Genomic DNA, 12,704 nt, shown 5'->3' on the forward strand with positions numbered 1-12,704 from the left:
ATTTCAGGGTTGCTTTGTTGGTTTTCTTGTTATAAATTATGTTGGACCTGGGTCCATGTCACTTTCTCGAAAGACACGTAAAAATGTTCTAGATTTTTCTTTCACCTACAAGAAAAATTTGCGATCACAGAGCTAAGGTTTACCAACAATTGGGGAGATTTATCAAAACCTGTGCAGAGGAAAAGTTGCCCAGTTGCCCATAGCAACCAATCAGATCTCTTCTTTCATTTTTAACAAGGCCTCTGCAAAATGAAAGAAGCGATCTGATTGGTTGCTATGGGCAACTGGGCAATTTTTCCTCTGCACAGGTTTTGATAAATCTCCCCCAATGTTCTTAGGACCTTTAACGTAATTTTTGTTGTATTTGGGTGACAGACCGGATAACAGAAACTCTAGTGGAAATTTTTCAAATGCTTATAAAGGGGTAGTCCAGGGAACTAAACTTATCAGTTATTTAGGGGGAGATTTATCAAAACCTGTGCTGAGGAAAAGTTGATGAGTTGCCCATAACAACCAATCAGATCGCTTCTTTCATTTTTCAGAGGCTTTTTCAGAAATGAAAGAAGCAATCTGATTGGTTGCTATGGGCAACTCAGCAACTTTTCCTCTAGACAGGTTTTGATAAATCTCCCCTTTATCCCCTATCTACAGGATAGAGGATAAATGTCTGATCTCCTGTATAGGGCCCTGGATACTTACGCCTCCTAGAGGCATTCCGCACTCACCCACCTTTTTGGACAGACGCAAGTGACGGCCCACTCAGCCAATTACTGGCTAAGGCAGGAGATCTCTGTGACCGGTCATTGGTTAAGAAGGCAGTAACTTCTGCAGTCAAGAAAGGTGGGGTACGAGCCCACCGAGGATGCGTAATTAGCCGGACCCCATAGAGGAGATAAGTGTCTAAAAATCTCAGTTCCTGGACTTCCCCTTTAAATGCTAATTTCATTTAAAAACAGCACAAAACCTGCCCTCAGGTTGTTTGAGGTATTACAACTTGTCTCTACTTACTTGAATGGAGCTGCTCTCCAATATCACACATAACCTGAGTGGTGCTGTTTTTTAACCCCCTTAAAGGGGTACTCTGCCCCTAGACATCTTATCCCCTATCCAAAGGATAAGGGGATAAGATGTCAGATCGCCGCAGTGCCGCTGCTGGGGAGCCCCGGGATCGCTCTGCACGTAATGACGAGCAATACAGGGGCCGGAGCATCGTTACGTCACGGCTCCGCCCCTCGTGACGTCAGGGCCCGCCCCTTTCAATACAAGTCTATGGGAGGGGGCGCGGCGGTCGTCATGCCCCCTGCCATAGACTTGCATTAAGGGGACGGGCCGTGATGTCATGAGGGGCGGAGCCATGACGTCACGCGGTTCCGTCCCCTGTATCGCCCGTCATTACGCACAGAGCGAACTCGCTCTGAGCTGTAATGATAGCGTAGTGCTGCAGCGGGGATACCGGGGATCCCCAGCAGCGGCACCGCGGCGATCTGACACCTTATACCCTATCCTTTGGATAGGGGATAAGATGTCTAGGGGTGGAGTACCCCTTTAAGGACCCGGGGGTTTTCCCGTTTTTGCATTTTCGTTTTTTCCTCCTTACCTTTAAAAAATCAAAACTCTTTCAATTTTGCACCTAAAAATCCATATGATGGCTTATTTTTTGCGCCACCAATTCTACTTTGTAAAGAAATCAGACATTTTACCCAAAAATCTGCGGCGAAACGGAAAAATAAATCATTGTGAGACAAAATTGGAAAAAAAAAAAACGCCATTTTGTAAATTTTGGGGGCTTCCGTTTCTACACAGTACATTTTTTGGTAAAAATGACACCTTATATTTATTCTGTAGGTCCATACGATTAAAATGATACCCTACTTATATAGGTTTAATTTTGTCGTACTTCTGTAAAAAATCATAACTACATGCAGGAAAATTTATATGTTTAATATTGTCATCTTCTGACCCCTATAACTTTTTTATTTTTCCGCATATGGGGCGGTATGAGGGCTCATTTTTTGTGCTGTCATCCGAAGTTTATAGCGGTACCATTTTTGCATTGATTAGACTTATTGATCGCTTTTTATTCATTTTGTCATGATATAAAAAGTGACCAAAAATGCACTATTTTGGACTTTGGAATTTTTTTGCGCGTACGCCATTGACCGTGCGGTTTGATGAAAGATATATTTTTAAGATTCGGACATTTCAGCACGCGGCGATATCACACATGCTTATTTTTATTTACACTGTTTTTTTTTTAAAGGGAAAAGGGGGGGTGTTTCAAACTTTTATTAGGGAAGGTGTTAAATGATCTTTATTCACTTTTTTTTTGCAGTGTTATAGCTCCCATAGGGGGCTACAGCACTGCACACATTGATCTTTTACATTGATCAGTGGTTTCTCATAAGAAACCACTGATCGATGATTCTGCCGCTTGACTGCTCATGCCTGGATCTCAGGCACTGAGCAGTCATTCGGAAATCGAACAGCGAGGAGGCAGGTAGGGATCCTCCAGCTGTCTTGAAAGCTGTTTGGGATGCCGCGATTTCGCCACGTCGATCTCGAACAGCTCCCTGAGCTAACCGGCATGGTTTCACTTTCACTTTAGTTTAACGCCGCGTCTAAAGGGTTAATAGCGCATGGCACCGCGATCAATGCCGCACGCTATTTGCCACGTGTCCGACCCGCTATGACCCCGTGTTATAGATCGGGAGCAGACTCATGACGTACGTGTACGTCATGGGTCCTTAAGAGGTTAAAGGGGTACTCCAGTGGAAAAAATATATATTTTCCAATTAACTGGTGCAAGAAAGATAAATTACTTCTATTTAAAAATATTAATCCTGACAGTACCTATCAGCAGCTGTATGCTACAGAGAAAGTTGTGTATTTATTCTCTGTCTGACCACAGTGCTCTCTGCTGACACCTCTGTCCACGTCAGGAACTGTCCAGAGCAGGAGAGGTTTGCTATGGGATTTGTTCCTGATTTTCACTGGGCAATTCCTTTAACAGGTTTATGCCATGTGTGGCCATACCCTTAAAGGGGCTATCCAAGATTCCAAAAACAGAGCTGAATTCTTCCAAATACCACACACAACCTGGGCACAGGTGTGGTACCGTTTTTGGAAGATATTAACTCTGTTTTTTTAATTTTTTTTTTTATTCCTGGATAACCTCTTTAACCCCTTAAGGACATAGGACGTATGAGTATGTCCTAAGTCCGGTCCCTGTCTATAACGCGGGGTCCCGGCGGGACCCCGCATCATAGCGGGATGGTCCCGGCGCCTATTCACAGCCAGGACCCGCGGCTAATAGCGCGCGGCCTCGACCGTTCTGCCAGGCGCTATTAACCCTTCCGATTTGAGCACAACATCGAAAGTAAAAGTAAATGCTTCCCGGCTGCTCAGTCGGGCTGATCGGGGTCATCGCGATAAAATCGCGATGCCCCGATCAGCTACCCGGTATTCCCTTCTGAATTAAAAGTTTAAATCACCCGGCATTTCCTAGTAACAAAATAAAACAGTGTAAATAAAAATAAACATATGTGGTATCACCGCATGTGGAAATGTCCGAATTATAAAAATATACTGCTTTTAAAACCGCACGTTCAATGGCGTACGCGCAAAAAATTCCAAGGTCCAAAATAGCGCATTTTTGATCACTTTTTATACCATAAAAAGTGATCAAAAATTCTGATCAGAACAAAAACTTCAGATCACGGCGCAAAAAATGAGCTCTCATAGCACCCTGAACACAGAAAAATAAAAAAGTTATAGAGCTCAGAAAATGACAATTTTAAATGTATAAATTTTCCTGAATGTATTTATGATTTTTTTCTGAAGTAATACAAAATCAAACCTATACAAGTAGGGTGTTATTTTAACCGTATGGACCTACAGAATAAAGATAAGGTGTCATTTTTACCGAAAAATTTACTGCGTATAAACGGAAGCCCCAAAATTTTCAAAATGGCATTTTTTCTTCAAGTTTGTCGCACAATTAATTTTTTTTACGTTTTGCCGAGGATTTTTCGGTAAAATGACTAATGTCACTGTAAAGTAGAATTGGTGGCGCAAAAAATAAGCCATAGTACAGATTTTTAGGTGCAAAATTGAAAGGGTTATGATTTTTTAAAGGCAAAAGGCAAGGAGGAAAAAACGAAAATGCAAAAACGTGAAATTGCTCAGTCCTTAAGGGGTTAAAGGTCTAAAAAGTTGCTAGTCTTCCCCTTGAAAGTACAACTGCCCTAATATCTTAGCGAGATAAGGATTATATCACCACTAAACGGAAGGTTGTTGGTATGAGGTTCAAATAGCATATACTTTGTTTTTGGGATGAATGTTTTAATTAAATACTGCATTAAACATAGTAAAAAAACATGGTCATGAAGGACAGTCCTTGCAACAGCTTTCTGACCTGTGTGCTTTGTACAATGATAGCCATAGCTGCTGTTTGTGTATGCAATTCCATCTATTCACAGTTGACATGGTTATCATTACTTACAATTGACATTAGAGTTAAAATGTAATGCTGTAGATTTCTGCCATGATGGCGCACCATTTTTGCATCTGCTGTAACCATGAGTTCTACATATCTTGGATAAGAAATAAAGCGTTTTCTTCTGACATGTGAAATGTTTCCTTCATCTTGTGTCTCAATGTGTGGCACATTTACAGATAGTGCAGGGTTTGTAAACATAGTAACATCTTCTTCAAAGCTGCTTGAAGTATGTGAAAATGCTAACTTCTCCTTTATTTTAGATTCTGTAAAAAAGAAAAAAAAAAAAAAAGTTGTAGTAAAGCAGGTGAATTTTTTGCATAGTTAACATTTTAAAGAAAGAAAAAAAAAAGAGAGATGTGGCACTGGTATAGTGCCACTTCACTTTCACTGTTTTTTCCCTGTACAGAGCAGCCCTAATTCAAGTGAAAGAGGTTGTCTGCAATTACCTGCACATACAGGTGACCAGGAATGCAGTAGAGCAGGGAAAAACTGGGATGCATTTAGGGTGTATTCACACGTACAGTATCCAGTACATATGTAACTCTTCAGATTTGAAACTGTGTTCAGTCATATAGTTTACACCGAAATCTGCAGCATCAAACATGTGCACGATGTGCCCGTGTGAATACACCCTTAGGGTCAGCTGACCTTGATGAGAACGCCTGGTATGGGCCTATTTAAGCTGGCAGTCTGCTCTCATACCTCGCCTGTGAAAGAGCTCTTAGGCTAGGTTCAGACTATGGAATCTCCGGGCAGAAAATTTCCGCCCGGAGATTCTGAGTGCGGCCAGCGCCAGCTGAATCAGTCGGCGCTAGTACCGCGCGGACACTGCAGTCTCCAATAGCTGAATTTGTGAACGGAATATCCGCTTAGAAATTTCCGCCTGAAGAAAGGGGTTGCTCTTTCTTCAGGCGGAAATTTGTAAGCGGATTTTCCGTTCACAAATTCCGCTTCACAAATTCCAAAGTGTGAATTTGTGAACGGAAAACCATTCACTACACTATACATTTCAGCAAGCGGAATTTCCGCCTGCAATTTCAAAGCAGAATTGCAGGCGGAAATTCCGTAGTCTGAATCTAGCCTTACTCCTAGCTAGCGTTTGTATTTTATCTTGAATTTCTGGCATTTTTGACCTATTTGCTCCGCTCTCTGACCCTTCTCCTGTTTCTGCGACTTGGAATTTCTGTCATCTCTTAGTATTGCCTCGGCTTGTGGACTGCGACTTATTGTGTGTGTATGTTTAGTTATTATTTCTGTTAGTGTTTGTGATTCCATACAGTCTCTCGACCTCCGTCTGTATTGTAGTTTATTTTGTTGACACTTGACTACCTGCACGTATTCAGGCAGGGACTGTCACCGTGGTTGTGGACCCATCACCTAGGGCGGGTACGCAAGTAGGCAGGGCAAGTGGGAGCAGGTGAGTTTAGGGCTTCACTCTTCCCTGACCATACGTGACAAAGACTATTTACTGCAGCATAGGCATAGCACTGATCAGTGTTATCAGCGATCCACTTCTCTAGTTTGCTAGAGGGCAGACCAGAGAAGAACATTGCAGCAGATGGCCGGAAGCAGGTAAGCAAAGCCTTGGCAGCCATCTTTATTAATTGAATCCTCAGCTATGATATCACATGATACAGGATAGTGTGCATGTGAATAGACCCATAATAAGTATCATAAAAATAGACAAAATAAACAAGTAAGAGACCAGGGAAATTGGGGACTCTAGGTTTAGAGATTGCTTAGTAACCCAGTTACCAGCCCCCAATCCACAGCACCCCACAACTGCATCACACAGAGAAGGGGGAAGCGACTGGAGGCTGAAAGGTACCAGCAAGTAAGATCTAACCACCTAGATGCTGCCTGTGGCATCTAGGTGGTTAAATAGACAGGATCGCCAGTGGCTGTCAGCTGCAGATAGAGCAGATACCCTCCCTGCATGGAATGGCCCTGGCTCTTATACTTCCTTAATGCTGCCATAAAGTACAACTTCCAAAAAGAGTTTAGCGTCATTCCATGCCACCAAAACAGGTTTGACCTACAGAGGCATAAACTTTTGAAGGTATCCTGTCATATCTGGCACCAAGATGCTAGTAACAGATACTTATAGGGGGTAATTTAATAATATCTGTGCCTAGGGCAGCTAGGCCAAAAGCCACAAAGTTTAGCAGTTTTGCTCAAACCCTCTGGTTTTTGCAAAAATCTGCAGCTTTTGGCCGATCTGTGCCACACTTACCCCATTTGTGGGGCTTTTTGATGAGGGGGAGTGGCCACCCTACATCAAAGTAACTATATCTTACACCTGCTAGCATGCATACACTGAAGTGGAAGTCCACGCCAGGTCTGAGCTGGCATAGATTTCTGAGGCTGCTGCACGGCAGCCTCCCATACACCTGGATTTATCAGGAGGCGTGCGCCTCTTGATTAATCCAGGGTGATCCTCCCCAGCCGGAGGATGACTTAAGACTGGCATGTAAAACTCTTTGTACATTCCCCCTTAAGTCTTATAAGTAGTGAGTAGGAACCTTCATTGTTCAAACATGTTTTCAAGCATATCCCAAAGATCCTACAGGATATTAGGATCTGAATAATTTGGAGGCCATGAAAACACCTTCATGGGTTAGCATGCGCACTCTGTTAGGTCTGTAGCTAAAAAGGCCCAATACACAGTAAACTATAATATGATGTTGGTTTTGACACCATTCTATCACAGCCAGCATTTATTTTTACAGCAAAGTGTGGCACCATATCTATTCTGAAGGATCAGACCAGATGGTCTGGCCTTTGCTCTCTAAACTTATTAATGAGCCTTGGAAGCTCATGACCCAGCTAACTAGTTGTCCTTTCTTGGACCACTTTTGGAAGATAATAATGACTGCATACTAGGAATATCCCACAAGACCTGACGTTTTGGAGGTGTTCTGACCCAGTCATATAACCATAGTAATTTGGCCCTTGTCAAAGTCTTAAGCTCCTTACACTCCCCTTAACAACCAAAACATAACCACTTGCCAATCGCCCGAAGACTTTAAAAGTCTGGATGGTCTGCAATTCCAGAACAGCCATGCAGAGTATGACAGTGGAACAGAGATCTTGACACTGCAGGAGAGCAGAGGCAGCAGTCAATGACAGCCAGAATCTCCATTGAGCACTCTGTAGACAAGTTCAGCAAGAGGCAATATTGCTTTCTACTTCCCAGCTAGGCAAGTATGTGATCACTAGTTCTGGGTATCTGCTGGGTCTTTACAAATGAAAGTGCCCATTCAACTCAGTTTTATTATTTATATTACCCTCCCCCCCAGATCACTCATTTTACCACAAGATCTGACAGCAGACTATACAAGAGGATATACTAGGGAGAGTATCAGGGAGAAGGATAGGAGCCACCATCTTTACTCATCTGACCTCCGTGATCACGCCTTGGATGGTCCGACGAGTGTCCCCAAAGATGACCCACAATTGCTTTAGATGCCGTGATCAGCATTGATCACGGCATCTAAAGCGTTCATGAAGGAAATCAGCATGATCGGCGATGCCAGCCATTACCAATGCGGTCTGGCTGCTGATAGAACGCGAGGCGAGCTCAACTCCTACACTTGTTTCATTTGCATGATGTAAATGTACGACATGGTGTGCTTAGTACCAGGGCACCATCATGTACATTTATGCCCTGTGTCCTCAATGAGTTAAACACACTTCTGTGTCCCTGTCTTTGAATGTTATTTTGCTTCTATTTGACTGGTTCTACAGAGCTAATTTCCCACAAATGTCTTTTTTATAGGCTCAGTAAAACAGACTTATCTAAAGTATATAGGGCTGGCACATTTAAAATAATATGGAGTACTTCTGTTTTAACCAACATATATATAAATCCCTGGAGTGTGCACACAGCTGCAGCCTTTTCCACAATGTTGTTTTTAGAGCATTAGATCATATGTGTTGTATAAAATACAGTTAAGCCATAAATGTCTGGCACTGAACCAGCTGTCAGTTTGAACAAAGCCATACATTTTCATTACCTGAAGAGAAAAATGGGAAAAGCATTATTTTCAGACAAAATATACCTATATGTATGCATATGTATATAAATAAACAAAAAGGTCACAATTAATGAAAAGTTTGTTTTTGAAAGAATTGCTAATTTATTTTTTTCCAGGGCTATTTAAGAAACCCTCCAAAGTATCTCTTAGATGTTTAGTAATTCCTTGGTTTCTAGGTAAGCCAAATCCTTATCACAAGATTCACAAAAGTGTAAAAAAAAAAAAAGTGTCTACAATGCATACTAAAGTGGTTGATGCAAGTCATAAAAAGCAGTTTCTTTGGGAAATTGTAGCAGAAATCTGATGCATTTGCAATGATAATTTTTCTTTATTGTTCTAGAACTGCTTTTGTTGAAAAACCTCAATTGGTGCAAAGCATCCAAGATTAATTTTTTTAATAACTTTTTTTTCACATTTCAACTTTTTCCGATGGTGAACACTGCACAAACATCACCAACTGAGCATTTTGTTTCCCCTAAAAAATGTCAAATTTTGAATGCACTTTGTAAGGTTCACTAGCGACCGTGATACTGTACAAAAGGCTATATAAAAAGGCTAAAGACTGCACTAGAAAATGCTGTTTGAACATGACATCACACCATTTTACTCAGGATTTAAAAGTCTTTACAAACCTTGCAGCCTTTTCCCTTGGTCACATATATACAGTAGCTTTTAAGTTTCTGATTGAAAAGACAAATGTGTCGTTCACATTCTGGCATGATGACCAGAGTTTTCAGCTTCTTGCCAGTTGCAAAGCATACCATAACAGGACACGTGCCGGCAAGACATGCTGTCTGAGGATTAAGGAATAGTTCACACTATGACTGAGCAGAAGACATCTGAAAGTCTTGGTGCACTGTATGTCACAAGTGGAATCATTTTATTTGTAAAAAAAAATCACAGTAGCAACTGCTAGGGAGATACCTTATTACCACAGTAACAGATGATGACAGGAATTCAGAATACTGTGTTTACTCTTTACATATAGAAGAGCATGCTTGTCATCTATATTGAATTCAAATTTGGAAGACTCCCCGCACAGTAGCCATATGTTTTATATTGCTTTTAATAGAAACTGTATTAATATGTATACAGTGAGCTTTCCCTAGTGGTAGCTGTAGGCAGACCAGAGTGAAGCAAATAGGGGATTTGGGTTCTGTAAGCCAAAAAACATAGCTATACCACTATACAGACATTTTAACCCCTAGCCAACCACAGTCAGAATTCTTATTTCTTAAAAAGCTAGATCAATGCGTGATCTTACGGCCAGCAGGCATTAGATTACTATTATGGGAATGCCCAGGCAGTACAGAATGGGAGAACGTCGCTGGCCGGGGCTGCCTCCCGTTCCATTCCCAAACATATTGCTTCCACTTCTGAGGATAATCTATAGGGCAAACCAACAGCGGTTTAACATCATCATTGCTACTGCGACCTGCATCCTTCTCCATATATGAATATACCACCCACCACTACTACTTAGCAAGTGACGATACAGTATCACATCCTGGAAGTGTAGGTGCCGCCCTTTATGCATATATGTTTTCTTGTCATAAACACATATATAGTCTCCAATATATACTTCAATAGCTCTGTTCAAAGTCCCAGGGAGAGCTAAGTATTTTTCACATATCATTTGTCCCCTTTTTTTATAAGGTTACCAGGGAACCATATACATATACTGATATATTGCACTGATCCGTGTGTAACACAGTATTAATAGATATATCCTCACTAGGACATGTATTGCGCAATACATATACTGATAGCAGCCCCTCTGGGCATCATATATAACCCACGGACACCTGTGGAAGCGCTGGTGTTTCGTTTCTAGTTAGAATAATAGGGTGGGCTCATGTACTGCCTTGCCTATGTTTGTAGATGCATACTATCTAACTCACTGAGGCCTCAAGGTTACCGGCATCAAAGGCTTATCAGTGACATGTCATTATTTCTTGTTCGGGCTCCATTTTTGATGTAATGTCATGTGTGCACTTGATATTGGATTATATATAAAAATGTTACTGAATAGAAAATAATGGTTATGTTTTAATTGGGATTCGTTTTGGTATACTTATGTACAGTTTCCCAATGTTTAACTCCTTAACGACGAAGGACGTAAATGTACGTCCTGGTGATGCGGTACTTAACGCACCAGGACATACATTTACGTCCTAAGCATAACCGCGGGCATCGGAGCGATGCCCGGATCATGCGTGGCAGGTCCCGGCTGTTGATCGCAGCCAGGGACCCGCCGGTAATGGCGGACACCCCTGATCCCGCGGATGTCCGCCATTAACCCCTCAGATGCCGTGATCAATACCGATCACGGCATCTGCAGCATCGCGGTCACTTAATTGGATTATCGGATCGCCATTAGCGCTGCCGCAGCGATCCGATCATCCAGCACGGCAGCCAGAGGTCCCCTCACCTGCCTCCGCTGTCTTCCGGGAGTCTTCTGCTCTAATCTGCCTTACCGCAGACCAGAGCAGAAGATGACCGATTACCCTGATCAGTGCTATGTCCTATACATAGCACTGAATAGGATTAGCAATCGAGTGATTGCAAGAAATAGTCCCCCATGGGGACTATTAACCCCTTAAGGACGCAGGACGTAAATGTACGTCCTGGTGAGGTGGTACTTAACGCACCAGGACGTACATTTACGTCCTAAGCATAACCGCGGGCATCGGAGCGATGCCCGTGTCATGCGCGGCTGATCCCGGCTGCTAATCGCAGCCAGGGACCCGCCGGCAATGGCCGACGCCCGCGATCTCGCGGGCGTCCGCCATTAACCCCTCAGGTGCCGGGATCAATACAGATCCCGGCATCTGCGGCAGTTCGCGATTAAAATGAATGATCGGATCGCCCGCAGCGCTGCTGCGGGGATCCGATCATTCATAACGCCGCACGGAGGTCCCCTCTCCTTCCTCCGTCCGGCTCCCGGCGTCTCCTGCTCTGGTCTGTGATCGAGCAGACCAGAGCAGGAGATGACCGATAATACTGATCTGTTCTATGTCCTATACATAGAACAGATCAGTATTAGCAATCATGGTATTGCTATGAATAGTCCCCTATGGGGACTATTCAAGTGTAAAAAAAAATGTAAAAAAATGTAAAAGTAAAAGTAAAAAAAAAGTGAAAACTCCCCTCCCCCAATAAAAAAGTAAAACGTCCGTTTTTTCCTATTTTACCCCCAAAAAGCGTAAAAAACATTTTTTATAGACATATTTGGTATCGCCGCATGCGTAAATGTCCGAACTATTAAAATAAAATGTTAATGATCCCGTACGGTGAACGGCGTGAACGAAAAAAAATTTAAAAAGTCCAAAATTCCTACTTTTTTAATACATTTTATTAAAAAAAAAATTATAAAAAATTTATTAAAAGTTTTTTATATGCAAATGTGGTATCAAAAAAAAGTACAGATCATGGCGCAAAAAATGAGCCCCCATACCGCCGCTTATACGGAAAAATAAAAAAAGTTATAGGTCATCAAAATAAAGGGATTATAAACGTACTAATTTGGTTAAAAAGTTTGTGATTTTTTTTAAGCGCAACAATAATATAAAAGTATATAATAATGGGTATCATTTTAATCGTATTGACCCTCAGAATAAAGAACACACGTCATTTTTACCAGAAATTGTACGGCGTGAAAACAAAACCTTCCAAAATTAGCAAAATTGCGTTTTTCGTTTTAATTTCCCCACAAAAATAGTGTTTTTTGGTTGCGCCATACATTTTATGATATAATGAGTGATGTCATTACAAAGGACAACTGGTCGCGCAAAAAACAAGCCCTCATACTAGTCTGTGGATGAAAATATAAAAGAGTTATGATTTTTAGAAGGCGAGGAGGAAAAAATGAAAACGTAAAAATTAAATTGTCTGAGTCCTTAAGGCCAAAATGGGCTGAGTCCTTAAGGGGTTAAAGTGTAAAAATAAAAGTAAAAAAATAAAGTAAAAAAAAATGTGAAAAACCCCCTCCCCAATAAAAATGTAAATTGCCCCATTTTCCCTATTTCACCCCCAAAAAGTGTTAAAAAAATATTTTATATACATATTTGTTATCACCGCGTGCGTAAATATCTGAACTATTAAAATAAAATGTTAATGGTACCGTACGGTGAACAGCGAACGTAAAAAAAAAGTCCAAAATAGCTGCT

The 12,704-nt window shown here is 41.7% G+C and overlaps 1 protein-coding gene across 3 annotated transcripts in view; it reads right to left on the reverse strand.

The window, feature by feature from the left end:
• The window catches only part of ADAMTS20 (ADAM metallopeptidase with thrombospondin type 1 motif 20), a 306,378-nt gene that overhangs the window by 196,486 nt on the left and 97,188 nt on the right, over positions 1 to 12,704 (reverse strand). For all 3 annotated transcript variants that reach the window (XM_056573961.1, XM_056573960.1, XM_056573962.1), the window contains exon 4: positions 4,502 to 4,761. In XM_056573961.1, coding sequence (XP_056429936.1) covers positions 4,502 to 4,761 — 260 coding nt within the window. The remainder of the gene's footprint in view (positions 1 to 4,501; positions 4,762 to 12,704) is intronic.

The sequence above is a fragment of the Hyla sarda genome, chromosome 4 (assembly GCF_029499605.1).
Source record: "Hyla sarda isolate aHylSar1 chromosome 4, aHylSar1.hap1, whole genome shotgun sequence".
NCBI lineage: Eukaryota > Metazoa > Chordata > Amphibia > Anura > Hylidae > Hyla > Hyla sarda.